Source organism: Pseudoliparis swirei, chromosome 3 (genome assembly GCF_029220125.1).
Source record: "Pseudoliparis swirei isolate HS2019 ecotype Mariana Trench chromosome 3, NWPU_hadal_v1, whole genome shotgun sequence".
Lineage (NCBI taxonomy): Eukaryota > Metazoa > Chordata > Actinopteri > Perciformes > Liparidae > Pseudoliparis > Pseudoliparis swirei.
This window is the reverse complement of record NC_079390.1, coordinates 1,674,414-1,694,348: the sequence shown is the minus strand read 5'-3', so window position 1 is coordinate 1,694,348 and position 19,935 is coordinate 1,674,414. Positions and strand designations below refer to the sequence as shown.

Below are 19,935 nucleotides of genomic sequence, written 5' to 3'. Positions count from 1 at the left end.
TGTTCAGTGTTAAAGATGACAGGACCAATGGGGTCTCTATATACTTTTTTTTTTTTTTACGAATCTGATGTTTCACTGAAGAAACAATTTATCATCCACAATATAAAATACCTCGCTGACACTTTATAGGTAGGAGCCTCTTTGAAAACACAGCTCTGTGTGAAGTTTGGTCTTTAAAAAGAATGAACTTTTAACTTTTAACTTTTAATTGCGATTAATTGCGATTAATCGCAATTAATGAATTTCAAAATGTGCGATTAATTAGTTAATTTTTTTAAATCGATTGACAGCCCCAGTAAATATATATATCTAAGTTCCTAAAAATAATATATAAATATCTAAGTTCCTAAAAATAATATATTAATATATATATATTTATATATATATATATATAAACATATAGGAATACATATTTATTTATTATATATATATATATATATTATATAATTTCCTAAAAAGTACAATCTGTCAATCATGTAAAAAAAGAAACAGCGCTCTTAAAGTGTAACCTAAATGTTTTGCCGTCTAACTCCAACATGTATGAGTCATAAATGAATGATGAATGATTTACTTGTGTTTCATCGAGCTGTTCTTTAACTTATCCAAACGAGACACAAGTAAACTGATGATGTGACACAGCAACTAAAAGACCGTAAACAACTACAATATAACACAAATACAAGAAGGAAACGGTGGAGCATATTTTCTAAGAGGGAACTTATCACAAGATCATAAAACCAGTCCACACGTGTACAAAAGTTACACAATAAGTAAACACACTGTGTGTTGTTGCAACAAGCTAATTATGGGCTGGCTGTGGGAGAGTAGCTCACCGAGCCCACAGAGGACATCGGGTCCCTAAAATAACACCGCCGTCTTTATATCCTTTTATAACTCCTACCATGCCCTCAGAAAACACACGCTAGGGTTCAGACTTTAATCAAATTGGGTTTAATTACATTTAAAGACAGTTTTTAAAAGTTACCAGATAATTCACACAGGGCGTTTTTCAACAAAGCTATATATTTTTCGACATTTTATACTGTGACCACTGGTGTGTAGTCTCTGTCAAAGATTATAGAGTTTATCTTTTAATAAAAATAGGGTCAAGGGACAGAGATAGAAGATGAAGGTGAGGGCACATGACTTTGTGAAACAAATAATGCATATATAGCATATAAAGCTCTATGTTTCCACCCAAAAACATATATATATATATGTATATATACATATATATATATATTTACACACATGCATACAGTTACCATTATATATCTTTCAAGCGGTTTCACACAGTTATTCGGATTCGTTTTTCAAGCTGATTTGAAATGGGACTGTGTATCACTCATTTTACCACCAGAGGGCGCTGTTCGACCAAAAACAAAAGAAAAAACATGTTCACATTTTATTTTTACCTTTAAAATGTATTTTTGCATTTTAATGATTGCTGAGAAAGATGCGTTGGGAGGCAAAGGTAATTGATTTTATTATAATAATAATAATAATAATAATAATAGTGTAATGTTGTGGTTATAAAATGTTAAACAAAAAGAAAGAATATATATATATATATAGATATATATACAGTCAGGCACGTGCACAGACATTTTGGGGGGCAGGTGCTCAAACCAAAAAAAAGGGCACCCAATGCCAAAAAAAAATTCTGACAGAGTTGAAGCATTAGCAGCAATACACTGATGATGCTGTCCTCGACCTGCATTTCCTCTGGGCAGCATCAGACAGCTAGCTTACATTTTCTTTATGAATAAAGATGAATTATTATATAGCAACAACAGTACAAGCATTCTGATTGGCTAATGGGTCGTCATGCCAGCCACGTATTGCCCTCCTCGCTGGTCTGATACGGATCCGTATTGCCCTCTGACGTCATTTTCAAAATGAGCGATATTGATAGACATCAACAGCCAAGAGCAGTGGTCCTCAAACTAAGATACGGCCGCCTCCACATTTAGCCCGGACCTCTGAACAAGAGAGGCCGTATGATTTGTTTTCAGTCTGGCCACGCAAATCCTAGACTAGCCCGTTAAATAGAACGGAATAAGAATGATCTCTCTCTCTTCTCTCTCTCTCTCTCTTTCTCTCTCTCTCTCTCTCTCTTCTCTCTCTCTCTCTTTTCTCTCTCTCCTCTCTCTCTCTTCTCTCTCTTTCTTCTCTCTTCACTCTCTCTCCCTCTCTCTATTCTCTAAACATAACTAACGTCAGTAAACAGCTGCAAGGCTTTGAAATCACGGATTTCGTGAGTTTTTGTTTCTTTATTTTTTTAGGAAACGTCGGACCAGTTGTGACGTCATGTTTTCAGCAGCGTAATGTTGTGGCTGATTTATCACAAAACAACGTCACGGGACAAACACCATCATGACCTGTTTGTCTGGTGCTGCGGGTCAGAGGAGAAGGAGGTGCACCCGTTTGGTGGCGCGAGGAGCACTGCGCGGAGGAGGAAGTGGAGGAGGGAGGGGCGGGGGGAGGGGGGGGGGGCTCGTGAGCGCCGCGGAGCATGTCGGGGCGAAATTCTCACAAGAACTCAAATAAATGCCCCGTCGGATATTAAAACACATTTTGGGGGACTTGATGACAGAAAGAGTAACTTATATTCTTAAATACTGATGAATGAAAAAAATGTGTCTCCAGCAAAAAGGGCACTTTTCTCATCCAGGGCAAAGGGGCTGGTGCTTGAGCACCACTAGGGCTCTATCTGTGCACGTGCCTGTATACAGTATATACAGTACACGTATACAGGACTGTCTCAGAAAATTAGAATATTGTGATAAAGTTCTTTATTTTCTGTAATGCAATTAAAAAAACAAAAATGTCATGCATTCTGGATTCATTACAAATCAACTGAAATATTGCAAGCCTTTTATTCTTTTAATATTGCTGATTATGGCTTACAGCTTAAGAAAACTCTAAAATCCTATCTCATAACATTTTAATATTTCCTCAGACCAAGTAAAAAAAAAGATTTATAACAGCTGAGTGTTTGTCAAGGCTCAGGAAACCCTTGCAGGTGTTTCGAGTTAATTAGACAATTCAAGTGATTTGTTTAATACCCTACTAGTATACTTTTTCATGATATTCTAATATTTAGAGATAGGATATTTGAGTTTTCTTAAGCTGTAAGCCATAATCAGCAATAAATCAGAATAAAAGGCTTGCAATATTTCAGTTGATTTGTAATGAATCCAGAATGCATGACATTTTTGTTTTTTAAATTGCATTACAGAAAATAAAGAACTTCATCACAATATTCTAATTTTCTGAGACAGTCCTGTATATATTTCTCCGGTGGCCTATACCATGACAACATCTATCTTTATGAATGTTTGAAGAATGATGAAGATATAAATACATCGGATAAACTTTTCCACCATGTCAGCCCGGGTGCAACATTAACTTTTTTTTCCACTTCAAAACATACTACAGACTCCCGAAATGAAAGAAACACAAAGAAGAAGAAGAGGAAGAAGAAGAGGAGGACGCCCCCTAGTGGCCGCTGCAGCCCGCTGGAGGAGAGGCTGAGTGGATCCGGGGGGTTGGGCTGCCTGCTGCTCGGAAAACCTTCCGCCAGACATTCAGCTGGACTCCGGCGGCGCAGCGTTGTCTCCCCGCAGCATCAGCACCACCTCAGTCTCCAGCTTCTCCATCATCTCCTGCACCTCCTGCACCTCCTGCTTCCTCCTGCACCTCCTGCACCTCCTGCTTCCTCCCGCCCGCGCGTCCCTCCGCCTCTGTGAGGCAAACCGTGTCGCAGCGCAGAGGGGACGGACGCACAAGGACGAGCTGTGAGTTGCTGCTTTCTTACTGATGTTTTTCTTGGAGGGATACGATGTTGTTGTTGTTGTTGTTTTGTTGTGTGTGGGAGGGGGAAAGGTTGAGAAGATGATGCCTTAGGCAGAGTTTTTTTTTATACCATATAATACGATAAATCTATATTGGAAATTGTTGATGCCTTTATTATGGTTCACTAATTATTCACATGCATGCCAATTTGATTTAAATTTTTTAAAAATAACATTGTAATGTCGTATGTAAGCTATTATGCACTTTAAGGCTGATATAAAATGAGCATTTCAATAATTATCTTCTGTCAGACGAGGATTTTGTCCTTAAATATTCTTCGCCTGCGAGGTTTGGATGAGGCTGTGTGGTAAAACCGTTCTCCCTCCACACCTCCTCTCTTCAGGAGCAGCCGCCAGGGAAATAAAAGGGATATAAATATAGGTGAGAAATAAAAGGGCGGTGAAAAAATGGTGAAACTTGGGAGTAATCTTCAAGACAAAGGGGCCAAACCTGTGAGCGTGGAGGACGGCTTCCAGAACGTGCCCCTCATCACCCCCCTGGACGTGGGAAACCTCCAGAGCCACCGCGCACCTGAGAAGGTAAGAGACGACAGCCGGGTCCAGTCTTTGTGTGAAACACACACACACACACTTATATATATATATATATATATATATATAATTATATATATTTGTATATATTTATATATATATGTAAATATATCAAATACAAATATATAGATATAAATATATATATTTATATATACATATTTGCATATTAAAATACTTATTCATATATATACATTCATATAAAATATATACGTCTATACGTTTATATATATATACATCTAAAGTTCATATATTTATTTATATATAGATTCAAATAAATATTTGAATATATATGTATGTATGTACTGTATATATATTTATAAATATATATTTAGATATAAAGTTCACATTTATATATATATATATATATTTATACATGTATACATATACAGATATAAATATATATATATACATATATAAATATATATACACATATATGAACTTTAGATCTAAATATAAATATATATATATAAAAATATATATAGACATAATTTCATAAATATATATGTATATATATAAATATATATATACATGTATATATATATATATTAAACAAATACATATATATACATAAATATATATACATATATATATATGTATATATATATATATATATATTTATATATACCCACACTCATTTCATTCAGGTCACTCTCAGCCGTCTCCCATCTGTCTCCTTTGTTTTCCAGCTGAGATTAGGAGACAGATTAGAGGCCAGACAGACTGTCGTCTATCATCTCCACATCCCGTAGTAACGGCACCGCAGCGTGTTACTCCGGTTACCATGGCGACGGCGCGGTGTAGAGAGCCCGATCGGTGTGTCCGAGTGCTGCATTGATTACATATTATACCAAATGAACGGATTTATATCACATAGAAGCTGCATCAATACATATTGATACCTGAGCTACCGATCGATTACCTATTGCAGAGCTGCAGGATTACATTATTGATATAGAAGAGGAAGTTAGTCGACTCACCTCACGAGGTGTCACAAGGAATGTCGATATATAACTTCATTGAAGTCGGAATGAGATACTTTATAATAATGCAATAATAATAACGTTCTCCCTCACAATCATCCTTCAGTTGTCGGTCGTTAACCTCTCGTCTCCTCCTTCATGTCCGCCTAGCAACAAGAGCACGGCGATGGCTTGAGACTTGACTTTTAGGAACGTAACAGGAAGTGGACGGACCCGACTTCCTGGAACGGTGACATCATCCTACAAGGAGGCTTACACAACCAAACTACACACAGAACCACGAAGGTTCCATCTGGAACCGAATATGGTTCCTCAGAGTGACGCCATAGAAGAACCATTTCTGGTTCCACAGAGAACCTTTCAAACCAGGGTTCTCTGAAGAACCATGTCCTCAAAGAGTTCTTAAAGAACCGATAAAGGTACTTCTAACGAAAGAAAGGTTCTCCAGGAGGTGATGGTTCTTCGTAGAACCACAAAACCTTTAAGAACCATTTGAGAACCTTTATTGTTCTGTATGTAGCAACAAGAGAATAGAGATGACTTGAGACTTGACATAGGGAGAGAGGGAGAGGGAGAGAGAGAGAGGGAGAGAGAGAGAGGGAGAGAGAGGGAGAGAGAGAGAGAGAGGGAGAGAGGAGGAGAGAGAGAGAGGGAGAGAGAGAGGAGGAGAGAGAGAGAGGGAGAGAGAGAGAGAGAGAGAGAGAGAGAGAGAGAGAGAGAGAGAGGAGAGAGAGAGAGAGACGAGAGAGAGGGAGAGAGGAGAGAGAGGAGAGAGAGAGAGGAGAGAGAGGAGAGAGAGGAGGAGAGAGAGGAGAGAGGGAGGGAGGGAGGGAGGATGAGAGGAGAGAGGAGAGGAGAGGAGAGGAGAGGAGAGAGGAGAGAGAGAGAGAGAAGAGAGGAGAGAGAGGGAGAGGGAAGAGAGAGGAGAGAGAGGGAGAGGAGAGAGGGAGAGGAGAGAGAGAGAGGGAAGAGAGAGAAGAGAGGAGAGAGAGGGAGAGGGAGAGGAGAGAGAGGAGGAGAGGGAGGAGGGAGGAGAGAGGAGAGAGGGGAGAGAGGAGAGAGGAGGGAGGAGGGAGGAGAGAGGAGAGAGAGGGGAGAGAGGAGAGGAGGGAGAGGAGAGGGAGGAGGGAGGAGAGAGGGAGAGGAGAGGAGAGAGGAGGAGAGGAGAGGAGAGAGGGAGAGGGAGAGAGAGAGGAGAGAGGGAGAGGGAGAGGAGAGAGGAGAGAGGAGGAGAGGAGAGAGGGAGAGAGGGAGAGGGAGGGAGAGAGGTAAAGAGAGGGAGGGAGAGGGAGAGAGAGAGAGAGAGGGAGAGAGATATGGAGAGAGAGAGAGAGGGAAAGCGGTAAAGAGAGGGAGGGAGAGGAGAGGGAGTGGGAGAGAGAGAGGTAAAGAGAGGGAGGGAGAGAGAGAGAGAGAGGAGGGAGGGAGAGAGAGAGAGAGAGGGAAATAGAGAGGTAAAGAGAGGGAGAGAGAGAGAGAGGGAGGGAGAGAGATATGGAGAGGGAGAGAGAGAGGGAGAGGTAGAGGGAGGGTTTGTATGGGCACACAAAGGGTATGGCTCCCCCCCCCCCCAACCAGAAGGAGTTCATGTTAATCTGCTCCTACCAGCTGTTCAGCATCTGACCCCAGACCAGTTTCATTCTCTCTTGTCCTTTAAAGCTGAAGCGAGATTTATTGGGTCACGTGACGCGTCTGGCTCCTCCCCCGACCAACGGGGTTACCCACGGACATTCACAGGGGCAGCAAAGGTCATTCACCTCCGTGTACGGGCACCGAGGCGTTACAAAGGTTTTAGATTTGATGCCATCTGGGCACTGCGGGGCACCAATGTTTGGATTGGATTGCTGGTTTGAAACAACAACAACAACAACAACAAAGAGGAGGGCTGAGAGAAATGATGGTGAAATTATTATGCATTTAAAAATCCCCGATCCAATGTGACGTCTTCAAACTGTCAGAAACCACCTTGTCATATATTATAATAAAGGTAATAATTTATAATTAGAAAAACAATTAACGGTTCACCTCGGGCCGTTCACCATTTGACATTTCCCTTCACTTTAGTCACCTGATCTTTTTTTGTATGAATTACTCACATCACTTCACTTTATTTATTATTCTATTTGTATGTATTACTTACTTTTAATGTTTTTTATTACTTACTTTTAATAGTATGTATTACTTACTTTTAATGTTTTTATTACTTAATTTTAATATTATTTATTACTTACTTTTAATGTTTTTTATTACTTACTTTTAATAGTATGTATTACTTACTTTTAATGTTTTTAATTACCTACTTTAAATTGTTTTTATTATTTACTTTTAATGTTTTTTATGACTTATTTTTAATGCTGTACTGTAGCTTCTGTTAAGGGACTCGATGCTAATTAGCTGTGTCGCTACAATCTGGTCCAGAGCATCAAATGGTGACATTTATATTGCAACTGTACTTTAAAATAAATATTATAATAATGAATAATTAACAATTTATCGTGCACAAAACATTGAACTCGTCCGTCAAACAAACCGCCGTCTGAAGAATAAATAAAACGTGTCCTCCGTTCAAAGCCTGCCTTCAGAGTAAAGACAAGAAGATAGAATCTTCTAATTAAAAAAGAAAGAGCAAACCTCTTTTCTCTTTGTTGTTATTATTCTGTCCGTCTGGCTTCACTTTGAGTTGCTGCTCTTCTCATTCAGCGACATCGTTCTCAGAGGAGAGCGCCGACCCGGTGAGAGGTCAAGGTGACCCGGTGAGAGGTCAAGGTGACCCGGTGAGAGGTCAAGGTGACCCAGTGAGAGGTCAAGGTGTGTCGCGCATTTTATTCATTGGGATCGTCGGCTCCGTGTTTCATGATGTCATCGCTCTCCTCTCTCCGGTGAGCTTCAGATGTCAAGAGGACGCGATCCCACGGCGTTTGACTGGAGGAGGCGGCTGCTCACTCGGATAAAGGCGGTTGCCATGGTGCAGCTGGGGGGGGGGGGGGCGCTCCTGGGTGCTCCTGTGGTCGGCCATTAGCCAGCAGCAGAGTGAGAGGGGGAGGAGCCTCTGGCCGGCTCACCCCTCGGTTCTCCTGCGGACCGGTCCACACCCCCTCGCGGGGGTTTGGATCGTGCAGCTTTGAGGCCGCGATGATCGATCCGCCTCTCCGAGGTCCAACATGTGACGAGTGTGAAAGACGAGAGAGACGAAGGACGGCTCAAAAGGTTCTTTAAGAGGCTTTGAGGTTCTACAGGAGAACCATCACCTACTGGAGAACCTTTCTTCTCTTTGAGACACCTGTATCGGTTCTTTGAAGAACTCTTTAAGGAGATGGTTCTTTAGGGAACCCTGGATTAAAAGGTTCTTTGTGGAACCATAATTGGTGCCTAAAAGAACCATTTTTTGAAGGTTCTTTGAAGAAGGATTTAAGGAAATGGTTATTTCGAGAACCCTGGTTTCAACGGTTCATTGAGGAACTAAAAATGGTGCCTTAAAGAACCATTTTTAAGGTTCTTTTTTCTGACACCTTTATAGGTTATTTAAAGAACTCTTTAAGGAAATGGTTCTCTAAAGAACCCTGGTTTGAAAGGTTCTTTGTGGAACAAAAACGGTGGCTCAAAGAACCTTTTTTTAAGGTTCTTTGAGACACCTTTATAGGTTCTTTGAAGAACTCTTTAAGGAAATGGTTCTTTAAAGAACCCTGGTTTGAAAGGTTCTTCTGGAACCAGAAATGGTTCTTCTACGGCGTCACTCTGAAGAACCATATTTGGCTCCAGGTTCCTTCATGGTTCTGTGTATTTAACGAGGTGTCGTTCCCTCCCTCCTCCAGGTGGTGGTGAAAACCCGGACGGAGTACCAGACGGAGAAGAAGAGGCTGAAGTTTCCCAAGATGGAGGAGTTCACCATCAGCTTCACTGACGGCGTGTCTGAGAGGCTGAAGGTGAGAGGGGACGAGCCTGAAGGAGGAAGTGACAAGGAAAGGAAACCGTTGGTGTTGGGCTAGTGGAGAGGAGACGTTCCTCTCTTCAAGGAAAGGAAACAGTTGGTGTTGGGCTAGTGGAGAGGAGACGTTCCTCTCTTCAAGGAAAGGAAACAGTTGTTGTTGGGCTAGTGGAGAGGAGACGTTCCTCTCTTCAAGGAAAGGAAACAGTTGGTGTTGGGCTAGTGGAGAGAGACGTTCCTCTCTTCAAGGAAAGGAAACAGTTGTTGTTGGGCTAGTGGAGAGGAGACGTTCCTCTCTTCAAGGAAAGGAAACAGTTGGTGTTGGGCTAGTGGAGAGGAGACGTTCCTCTCTTCAAGGAAAGGAAACAGTTGTTGTTGGGCTAGTGGAGAGGAGACGTTCCTCTCTTCAAGGAAAGGAAACAGTTGGTGTTGGGCTAGTGGAGGAGACGTTCCTCTCTTCAAGGAAAGGAAACAGTTGTTGTTGGGCTAGTGGAGAGGAGACGTTCCTCTCTTCAAGGAAAGGAAACAGTTGGTGTTGGGCTAGTGGAGAGGAGACGTTCCTCTCTTCAAGGAAAGGAAACAGTTGGTGTTGGGCTAGTGGAGAGGAGACGTTCCTCTCTTCAGAACCACCTTCTTTATTCTTATGATATTCTCCAAACATCTCATCTGTGTGACGAGGTTCAGGAATAGATCTGAAACCTGGAGAAGAGTTCTGAAACAATCAGAACCGGAGAACCTCTAAACACGAGGAACAACTGACTGGAACATAGTCACATGTTAGTGATACACGCAGAACAATAAGGGTTCTCAAACGGTTCTTTGAGAGGCTTTGTGGTTCTACGAAGAACCATCACCTACTGGAGAACCATCGTTTTGTTTGAGACACCTTTATCAGGTTCTTTGAAGAACTCTTTGAGGTAATGGTCTTTTAAAGACCCTGGTTTGAAAGGTTCTTTGTGGAACCAGAAATGGTTCCTTAAAGAACCATCTTTTGAATGTTCTTTGAGACACCTTTATAGGTTCTTTGAAGAACACTTTGAGGAAATTTAAAGATTCCTGGTTTGAAAGGTTCTTTGTGGAACCAGAAATGGTTCCTTAAAGAACCATCTTTTGAATGTTCTTTGAGACACCTTTATAGGTTCTTTGAAGAACACTTTGAGGAAATTTAAAGATTCCTGGTTTGAAAGGTTCTTTGTGGAACCAGAAATAGGGCCTTAAAGAACCAGTTTTTAAGGTTCTTTGAGGAACCATTATAGGTTATTTGAAGAACTATTTAAGGAAATGGTTCTTTAGAGAACCCTGATTTGAAAGGTTCATTCAGGAACCATAAATGGTGCCTTAAAGAACCATTTTCCTAAGGTTCTTTGAGACACCGTTATAGGTTATTTTAAGAAGTCTTTAAGGAAATGGTTCTTTAGAGAACCCTGGTTTGAGAGGTTCTTTGTGGAACCAGAAATGGTTCTTCTATGGCATCACTCTGAAGAACCATGTCCGGTTCCAGATGGAACCTTCAAGGTTCTGTGTGTAACTTCAGCTGTCAGTCCAACACGTCACCCGGACGCCGTCAGGTCCGTTCTCCTGTCGTCAGGGGAGACCGAAGAGAATTCACGTTGTCATGGCAGCAGAGAAAAAAACTCCCTCCATGGCAACCCTGACTGAGAGCGGCGGGGGAGAGAGAGGAGAGAGGAGAGAGAGAGAGAGAGAAGGAGAGAGAAGGAGAGAGAGAGAGAGAGGGAGAGAGAGAGAGAGAAGGAGAGAGAGAAAGTGAGAGAGAGAGAGAGAGAGAAAGTGCCCCGGCAGAGGTGTGCAAAGATCTAAGTGTAGGTGTGTGTGTGTGAGAAGTAACTATGGCGTGAAAGGTCCTTCAACACACACACACACACACACACACACACACACACACACACACACACACACACACACACACACACACACACACACACACACACACTCACACACACGCCGTGTCGGAACATACACTTAAGGTTTAATAAAAAACGTAATCTTGCTTGCATCATGTTTAATGCATCTTCATCGTGTGCAGACCCTCTCCTCCTCTTCCTGCTCTCAGCGGGAGGAGCTCCTCCCCTTTGGGTCTGACCTACAGTTTCCATGACGATGTGATGATTTTATAATGACCTATAAGGTCAAGCATCACCACCCACTGACATGCACAGTGCAGTAGAACTCACGTTATGGTAGCAACACAGGCAACATAGGGGAAGCAAAAGAGGTGAAATAAGGGAAGCAAAACAGGTGAATTAAGAGAAGCAAAACAGGTGAAATAAGGGAAGCAACACAGGTGAAATAGGGGAAGCAAGACAGGTGAAATAGGGAAGCAAAACAGGTGAAATAAGGGAAGCAAAACAGGCGAAATAAGAGAAGCAAAACAGGTGAAATAATGGAAGCAAAACAGGTGAAATAGGGGAAGCAAAACAGGTGAAATAGGGAAGCAAAACAGGCGAAATAGGGAAGCAAAACAGGTGAAATAGGGAAGCAAAACAGGCGAAATAGGGAAGCAAAACAGGTGAAATAGGGGAAGCAACACAGGTAAAATAGGGAAGCAAAACAGGCGAAATAGGGGAAGCAAAACAGGCGAAATAGGGAAGCAAAACAGGCGAAATAGGGAAGCAAAACAGGTGAAATAGGGGAAGCAAAACAGGCGAAATAGGGAAGCAAAACAGGTGAAATAAGGGAAGCAAAACAGGCAAAATAGGGAAGCAAAACAGGTGAAATAGGGGAAGCAAAACAGGCAAAATAGGGAAGCAAAACAGGTGCAATAGGGGAAGCAAAACAGGCGAAATAGGGAAGCAAAACAGGCGAAATAGGAAAGCAAAACAGGCAAAATAGGGGAAGCAAAACAGGTGAAATAAGGGAAACAAAACAGGCAAAATAGGGAAGCAAAACAGGCGAAATAAGGGAAGCAAAACAGGAAACATAGGGGAAGCAAAACAGGTGAAATAGGGAAGCAAAACAGGTGAAATAAGGGAAGCAAAACAGGTGAAATAGGGGAAGCAAAATAGCGTCTCTGGTTGTTGTGCGTACGTTTCGTTGTATCTCTGCAGTCGTCATGTCGGTTGTCGTGCGTTGAGAATCTCCAAAAAGACTTCACTTCCCGTCGGGCTCCTCGGCTTCTGTTGTGTGATTTTGTGCGACGTCGGTTAGTTTTGGGGCTTTCTGTGCCTGACCGACAGAGCTGATACTGCACACACACACACACACACACACACACACACACACACACACACACACACACACACACACACACACACACACACACACACACACAGAGCGTGCTGTGCAGAGCAAACATTTCTGGGTGAAAGCTGCACATCTCTCCTCTCTTCTAAAGCTTTGCAGATTGTGTTGATGGATGAAGAGCTCAGGGTGTACGGCTCTCTCTAATCTGCCCTCCCTCCCTCCCTCCATCCCTCCATCCCTCCATCCCTCGCCACTCACCGCTCTCCATCCTTTCCTACACTTGTTTTCTTTTCCTCTTCTCTGATGTGGTTGCTTTTTCCATTTTTAGAATTTCAAATGGTTTATTTTGAAATTCCGTCTTATTTCTTTATTTAAAGTGTTTGGTTGCAGGTTTGAATCTTCCCTCTCTCCTCTCTTCTACCCCTCTCTATTTCCAAAATGTTCCTCCCTTCGGACCGGATCATGTGTCATCTCTCACCAAGAGTCCCCTCCATCTTCCCTCCCTCCCACTCTCATTCTGTCCTCTCTCCCTCCCACTCTCATTCTGTCCTCTCTCTCTCTCTCTCTCTCTCTCTCTCTCTCTCTCTCTCTCTCTCTCTCTCTCTCTCTCTCGGAGACGCAACGTGTTCCCCAGAGTTATTTTTGTTTCCCCTCATTGGCCCTGAGTCTAGATCCGGGGCCTCATGTTCACTGAGGGCCACACACAATGACATGATGGAGGGATGGAGAGAGATGGAGGGATGGAGGGATGGAGAGATAAAGAGATGGGCAGGTGGAGAGAGATGCAGATGGAGAGATTGAGAGATGGAGTGGTGTAGGTGGAGAGAAGGACGGATGGAAAGATGGAGAGAAGCAGGTGGAGAGATGGAGAGAAGGAGAGAAGCAGGTGGAGAGATGGAGAGAAGGAGAGAAGCAGGAGGAGAGATGGAGAGAAGCAGGAGGAGAGATGAAGAGAAGCAGGAGGAGAGATGAAGAGAAGCAGGAGGAGAGATGGAGAGAAGCAGGTGGAGAGATGGAGAGAAGGAGAGAAGCAGGAGGAGAGATGGAGAGAAGCAGGTGGAGAGATGGAGAGAAGGAGAGAAGCAGGAGGAGAGAAGGAGAGAAGCAGGAGGAGAGATGGATGAGAGGCAGATTTAATTTGTTGCTCGTTCTATCCAGAAAACATGAAACACTCGACCAGAACACACACTTCAAACCACCCACTGAAGGACTGGCTCTCCAACACACACACACACAAACACACACACACACACAAACACACACACACACACACACACACACACACACACACACACACACACACACACAACACACACACACACACACACACACACACACACACACACACACACACACACACACACACACAAACACTCAGGAGTTAGCGGCCATCATCTAAAACAATTGCCACATTATGATGTGTGTGAGTGTTGTGTGTGTGTGTGTGTGTGTGTGTGTGAGTGTGTGTGTGTGCGTGTCACATCATTATAATATCTCCTCTCTTCAACATCTTCATTCAGGAGTTGGAGCTGATGAGCAAATCCAATCCAGATGTTTAGTTTATCCTCAGAGGCGCAAGACTCACAATGAGATTCTACTGCAGTGTGAGTGTGTGTGTGTTTGTGTGTCTCTGTGTGTGTGTGTGTGTGTGTCTATGTGTGTGTCTCTGTGTGTGTGAGTGTGTGTCTGTGTGTGTGTGAGTCTGTGTGTCTATGTGTGTGTCTATGTGTGTGTCTGTGTGTGTGTCTGTGTGTCTATGTGTGTGTCTCTGTGTGTGTGAGTGTGTGTCTGTGTGTGTCTCTGTGTGTGTGTGTGTCTGTGTGTGTGTCTCTGTGTGTCTGTGTGTGTGTGTGTGTTATAGTGATTGTTGCACCCCGCCGTGCTGCAGTCCCTCTCCAGAAGCCGATAGTTCAGCACATGTTCATGTCGATAGAAGCTAATTATGCTAATGGTGTTAATTATGCTAACGTCCCAATTAAAGAAGGTCTCCATGGAGACGAGGCTTCAAAGCTCGTGTCTGAGCCGTCGTGTTGTTTAGTTAGACGACGGCTTGGGGGTACGACAACTAAACTCTCTCTTAGTGACGGGGACACATTGACCTCCCAGTGACCTCCCAGTGACCTCCCCTGAGCAGCAGGAAGCAGGAGGCTCTCAAACGGCTTCATTCAGTTTAGTAAAAAGCAACAATTGTCTTAAAAATGCTTACAAACTGAGACAAAACACCACAAAAGTACTTGTTTATATATATATATTATACACAGTGGAGGCTCCACATGTGTGATTCACACATCAGCCCCGAATCAGAAACGTGATGAATGAACTTCACGTTTCATTTACCGGGGACACGACGACGCTCAGCCGACACATGACACCTCACACACACACACACACACACACACACACACACACATAAAACATGAGCACTGAGGAGAGAGACAGTACTCATCAATAAGGAGAATACATCCAAATGCATCAGATAATGTGAAGGCGTGAGCACAAACACACACACACAAACACATCCACACACAGACACACACTCACGCAAGCACACATTTATATTTAATTGAATATTTATTAAATAAATATTTGTTGAGGTTTTTTAAATGGATACTAATTTTAAATATATTTTGTGATTAGGGATCGAGTTGTTGGCTGCTGCCCAGAGATGTGGGAGGGAAGTTGGATGATCAATGATCCATCTTGGTTTGTGCTCCATCACCGATGTATTGATTGATGCCTCGATCAATAACCCCCCCGTGTGTCTGTCCTCCGTCACCAGAGGGAGGAGCTCCTCCACCTGGACCCCTGGTTCTCCATCACTCTCTCTCCGTCAGCTCCTCCTTTTGTTTCTCACTCGGCTCCCTTTGTCACTCTGTTATCTGTTCACACACACACACACACACACACACACACACACACACACTCTCTCCTCTGTTTCTTCCTCGAGCGAGAGGAGGAGGTGTCTGCTCGGGTGGGCGGAGCGTCGCTCTCTAGCAAAGTGTTAGAAAATGAAGAAATCATATGTTCAACGGCAGTAAATGAAGAAAGAGAAACTTGAGTAAATACAGAATAAGAAACTTGAGTAAATACAGAATAAGAAACTTGTGTATATGCAGAATAAATTGAAAGAAGTTGTGTTTCAAAAATGTTGTTTAACTCCAATCTTGCAACTTACTAGATATATATATATGTAAATATGTATGTATATATGTCATTATTTATGTATATATGTATATATTTATATATATATGTACAAATTTATATATGTACATATAATTATTTATATATATGTAAATATATATACATATTTATATATGTTAATATCTATATACACGAATATATATGTGTATATATGTAAATATTTATATATATATACAGAAATGTATATATATATTTATATAACCGTATATATTTGTAAATATATACATATATATATTTAAATGTATATATATATTTATAATTATTTATATATATATGTAAATATATATGTACATATTTATGTAAATATATATTTATATATCAATTGTACATATATAATATTTGAGCCAGTTCTCGTTGCTCTCAGCACGCCGGGCTTCCAGCTGCCCTCCTGGTATTAAGGAGCTGTAATCTATTACATCACTTTGATACGTTGGCACTCAGCTGGCATCGGCAGTATTGCAGCGTCGTCTCATGACCGAGGAATAGTGCATGCACTTCATCCGTGAGCTGTGGCGTTACCATGACAACCTCCTTAGGTTTACTGCGGGCCTCAGCCGGATTATGAATAATGGAGAGAGGTCGGGACGGATGTTCAACGGACTCACGGACCACGCGCTCCAGCGGGGGTTCTGGAGCCGGCGGTTCTGCAGCCGGCGGTTCCGTTAGTGTGCAGAGCCTCAGATATTCTTGATTCAATGACTGATTGTCTGGATGTCTTCCTCAGATCGGTTGAGCGTCACAGACTAATAATTTAAATGTATGCAGTTGTAATTTCCTTCATTTGAATTATGCATAATAATCAAAATATCTTCCATGTTCCGTGTTCCGTGTTCCGTGTTCCGTGTTCCTTGTTCCATGTTCCGTGTTCCGTGTTCCGTGTTCCATGTTCCATGTTCCGTGTTTCTGAGTCTGAATGCAGCTGGTTGCTCTCTGCCTGATATCAGGAGCTTCACTCTCATCCCTCTCCTTCATAAGCGGCTTCAAACATCTCATAGTTCAAAAAGATCGAGTCTGAATCGCTCGTTCTAACGTCGGTTTCTTGTCGGCTTGTCGTGACGTGTGATGTCATCCAGAGGGCGTCGCCGGGGTTAAGGGTCGTGACCCCGAGCTGACGCCAAGTAAACAGCCACTCAGACCGATGGTCACGCCCACAACACCGATGGTCACGCCCACAACGCTGATGGAGACCAATGGTCACGCCCACAACGCGGATGGAGACCGATGGTCACGCCCACAACACCGATGGTCACGCCCACAACGATGATGGAGACCGATGGTCACGCCCACAACGGAGCGATGGTCACGCCCACAACGCTGATGGAGACCGATGGTCACGCCCACAACACCGATGGTCACGCCCACAACGCTGATGGAGACCAATGGTCACGCCCACAACGCTGATGGAGACCGATGGTCACGCCCACAACGGAGAGCGATGGTCACGCCCACAACGCTGATGGAGCATATTAATTATTATTAATTATTTATATAAGAAACCTAAAGAGAGGAGAGACACAGGCGGTGTGTGTTCAGCTTCAGGTCCAGGTGCATGCTGGGTAACGGGCTCGCTGGGAACAAAGCCCATTGTTCACCGGAGCTCCTCAACCCGAGTCATCCATCACATGCCTCAACACACACACACACACACACACACACACACACACACACACACACACACACACACACACACACACAGACACACACACCTCAACACACACTAACAACATGTGTCACTGTCTCACCCTACCCTGCCTCACATATATACAAATATAAGACACACACTCTCAATCCGGCTTTATTGCTCTGACACACACACACACACACACACACACACACACACACACACACACACACACACACACGCACACACACTGACCAGTGTTTGTCCCCCCCCCTCTAGGTGACGATCCTCATCATCCTGGCTCTGGCCTTCCTCGCCTGCATCGTGTTCCTGGTGGTGTATAAAGCGTTCACCTACGACCACGCCTGCCCCGACGGGTTCATCTACAAGGTGAGACCCAGACGGGGTTCCCTACAGAACCCTGGTTCAAAGGTTCTGTATGGAACCAGACGGGGGCCCCTAAAGGACCCTGGTTCATATTATATCAAATATATATATATAAATATATATTCATATATATACATATAAATATATATATATGACCAGATATTTATTATATATATTATTATATTATTATCATATATATATATATATATACATTATTATCATATATGTTATTATCATTATATATATGATGTATGTATATATATATATTATCATATATATATTATCATATATTCTATATTATATCAAATATATATATATATATATATATATATTAGAGGAAGCTAATAAGGCTCAGAAGACGAGATGATCATCATTCAGGGATATCAGTGGTTTTGTTATGACCCGTATAATTAAATATAATTAAATATAATTGGTTGTTTTGTGACTGGACACAGACGCCAGAGGAAGAGACTTTATTGATCGACTATTAGATGATGATCAGACTCTCAGCCTGTTAACCAATAACGTTCTGATCACAACCCAAACCACAGAGACGAGGTCATCAGGAGATTATCAATAATAAGCTTCCATGTTTAGAGTGTTGCAGCATGTGACGCAGCCTCTCCTCCTCTCCTCTCCTCTCATTCTCCTTTCCTCTCCTTTCCTTTCATCTCCTCTCCTGTGACCCAGACAGCCTCTCCTCCTCTTTTCTCCTCTCCTCCTCCTCTTCTATCCTCTCCTCTCTTTGGGCTGAACTATATGTATTCACCTTAAAGCCCAGATTTTTCCTGCAGACACAGACCTCCAAGGTGACCTTTCACAAACTGGCGAGGAGGAGAGGAGAGGGAGGAGGAGGAGGAGGAGGTGGAGGGGATGAGAGGAGAGGGGGAGAGGAGAAGTGGAGGAGGAGGCTGAGAAGAGGTGGAGGAGGAGAGGATGAGGATGATGAGGAGAGGTGGAGTCGGAGGAAGAGGAGAGCAGAGGAGAGAGGAGGAGGAGAGGTGGAGGAGGAAGAGGGGAGCAGAGGAGAGAGGAGGAGGAGAGGTGGAGGAGGAAGAGGGGAGCAGAGGAGAGACGAGGAGAGGAGAAGAGGAGGAAAGGAGGAGAGGAAGAGGAGGAAGGAGAGGAGGAAGAGGAGAGCAGAGAAGAGGAGAGATGAGGAGAGGTGGGGGAAGAGGAGAGGATGACGAGGAGAGGTGGAGTAGGAGGAGGAGAGGTGGAGGAGGAAGAGGAGTGCAGAGGAGAGACGAGGAGAGGAGAGAGGAGAGGAGAGGAGGAGGAGAGGAGGAAGGAGAGGAGGAAGAGGAGGAGAGCAGAGAAGAGGAGAGAGGAGGAGGAGGAAGAGGAGGAGGAGGAAGAGGAGGAAGAGAGGAGAAGGAAGAGGAGGAGGAGGAGGAAGAGGGTCAGACTAAAGCCCGCCCCCTTAACCATGACCTCGTTATGCTCCTCCCCCTCGCAGCACAAGCGCTGCATCCCGGCGTCTCTGGAGGCGTACTACGCCACGCAGGACGCCGCCTCCAGGGGGCGTTTCTACACGGTGATCAGCCACTACAGCGTCGCCCAGCAGAGCCAATCACACGCCGTCTCCCCCTGGCTGCCCGGGGGGGCGGCGGCCAAGCCCCCCCCGCCGCCCGCCGCCGCCGCCGGGGGCCACTGAGCCCACAGGGGGGTGGAGGGGAACATGCAGGGAGGAACAAGGGCGTGCACACACACACACACACACACACACACACACACACACACACACACACACACACACGCGCATACACACACACACACACACACACACACACACATACACACACACACACACACACACACACGCGCACATTATGCACACACACACACGCGCACACACACACACCCCTCCAGGTGTAGGTGCACAACAGAAACACATCCAGTGTAATAAAATGAATGAACACATGCATGCAGACATAAACACACAGACACACACACACACACACACACACACACATGCCATACACACACAGCCATCTCTCTCTCTCTCTCTCGTCCTCTTAATGTATTATTGATTGGCCGTCTCTCTCTCTCTCTTCGTTTCTTTCTGTAATAACGATGATTCGTGGTTATCTTTGTACAAACGGCTCAAAGTCGAGGCTGAATGTGTGTGTCTGTGTTTAATGTTTATTCACCGACCTTCTCTCTGAGATCTCTTCATATTCCCACCCCAGCGTGGGGGTCAGCGTGGGG

The 19,935-nt window shown here is 43.7% G+C and overlaps 1 protein-coding gene across 1 annotated transcript; it reads left to right on the top strand.

Moving 5' to 3' along the window:
- Positions 1-3,429: 3,429 nt before the first annotated feature.
- Positions 3,430-19,469, top strand: nsg2 (neuronal vesicle trafficking associated 2). The gene is made up of 5 exons (XM_056406167.1): positions 3,430-3,800; positions 4,202-4,397; positions 9,202-9,312; positions 17,617-17,727; positions 19,184-19,469. Exons 2-5 carry the CDS (start codon positions 4,266-4,268, stop codon positions 19,379-19,381), a joined length of 552 nt encoding a protein of 183 aa, XP_056262142.1. The 5' UTR covers positions 3,430-3,800; positions 4,202-4,265; the 3' UTR covers positions 19,382-19,469.
- Positions 19,470-19,935: the final 466 nt, after the last annotated feature.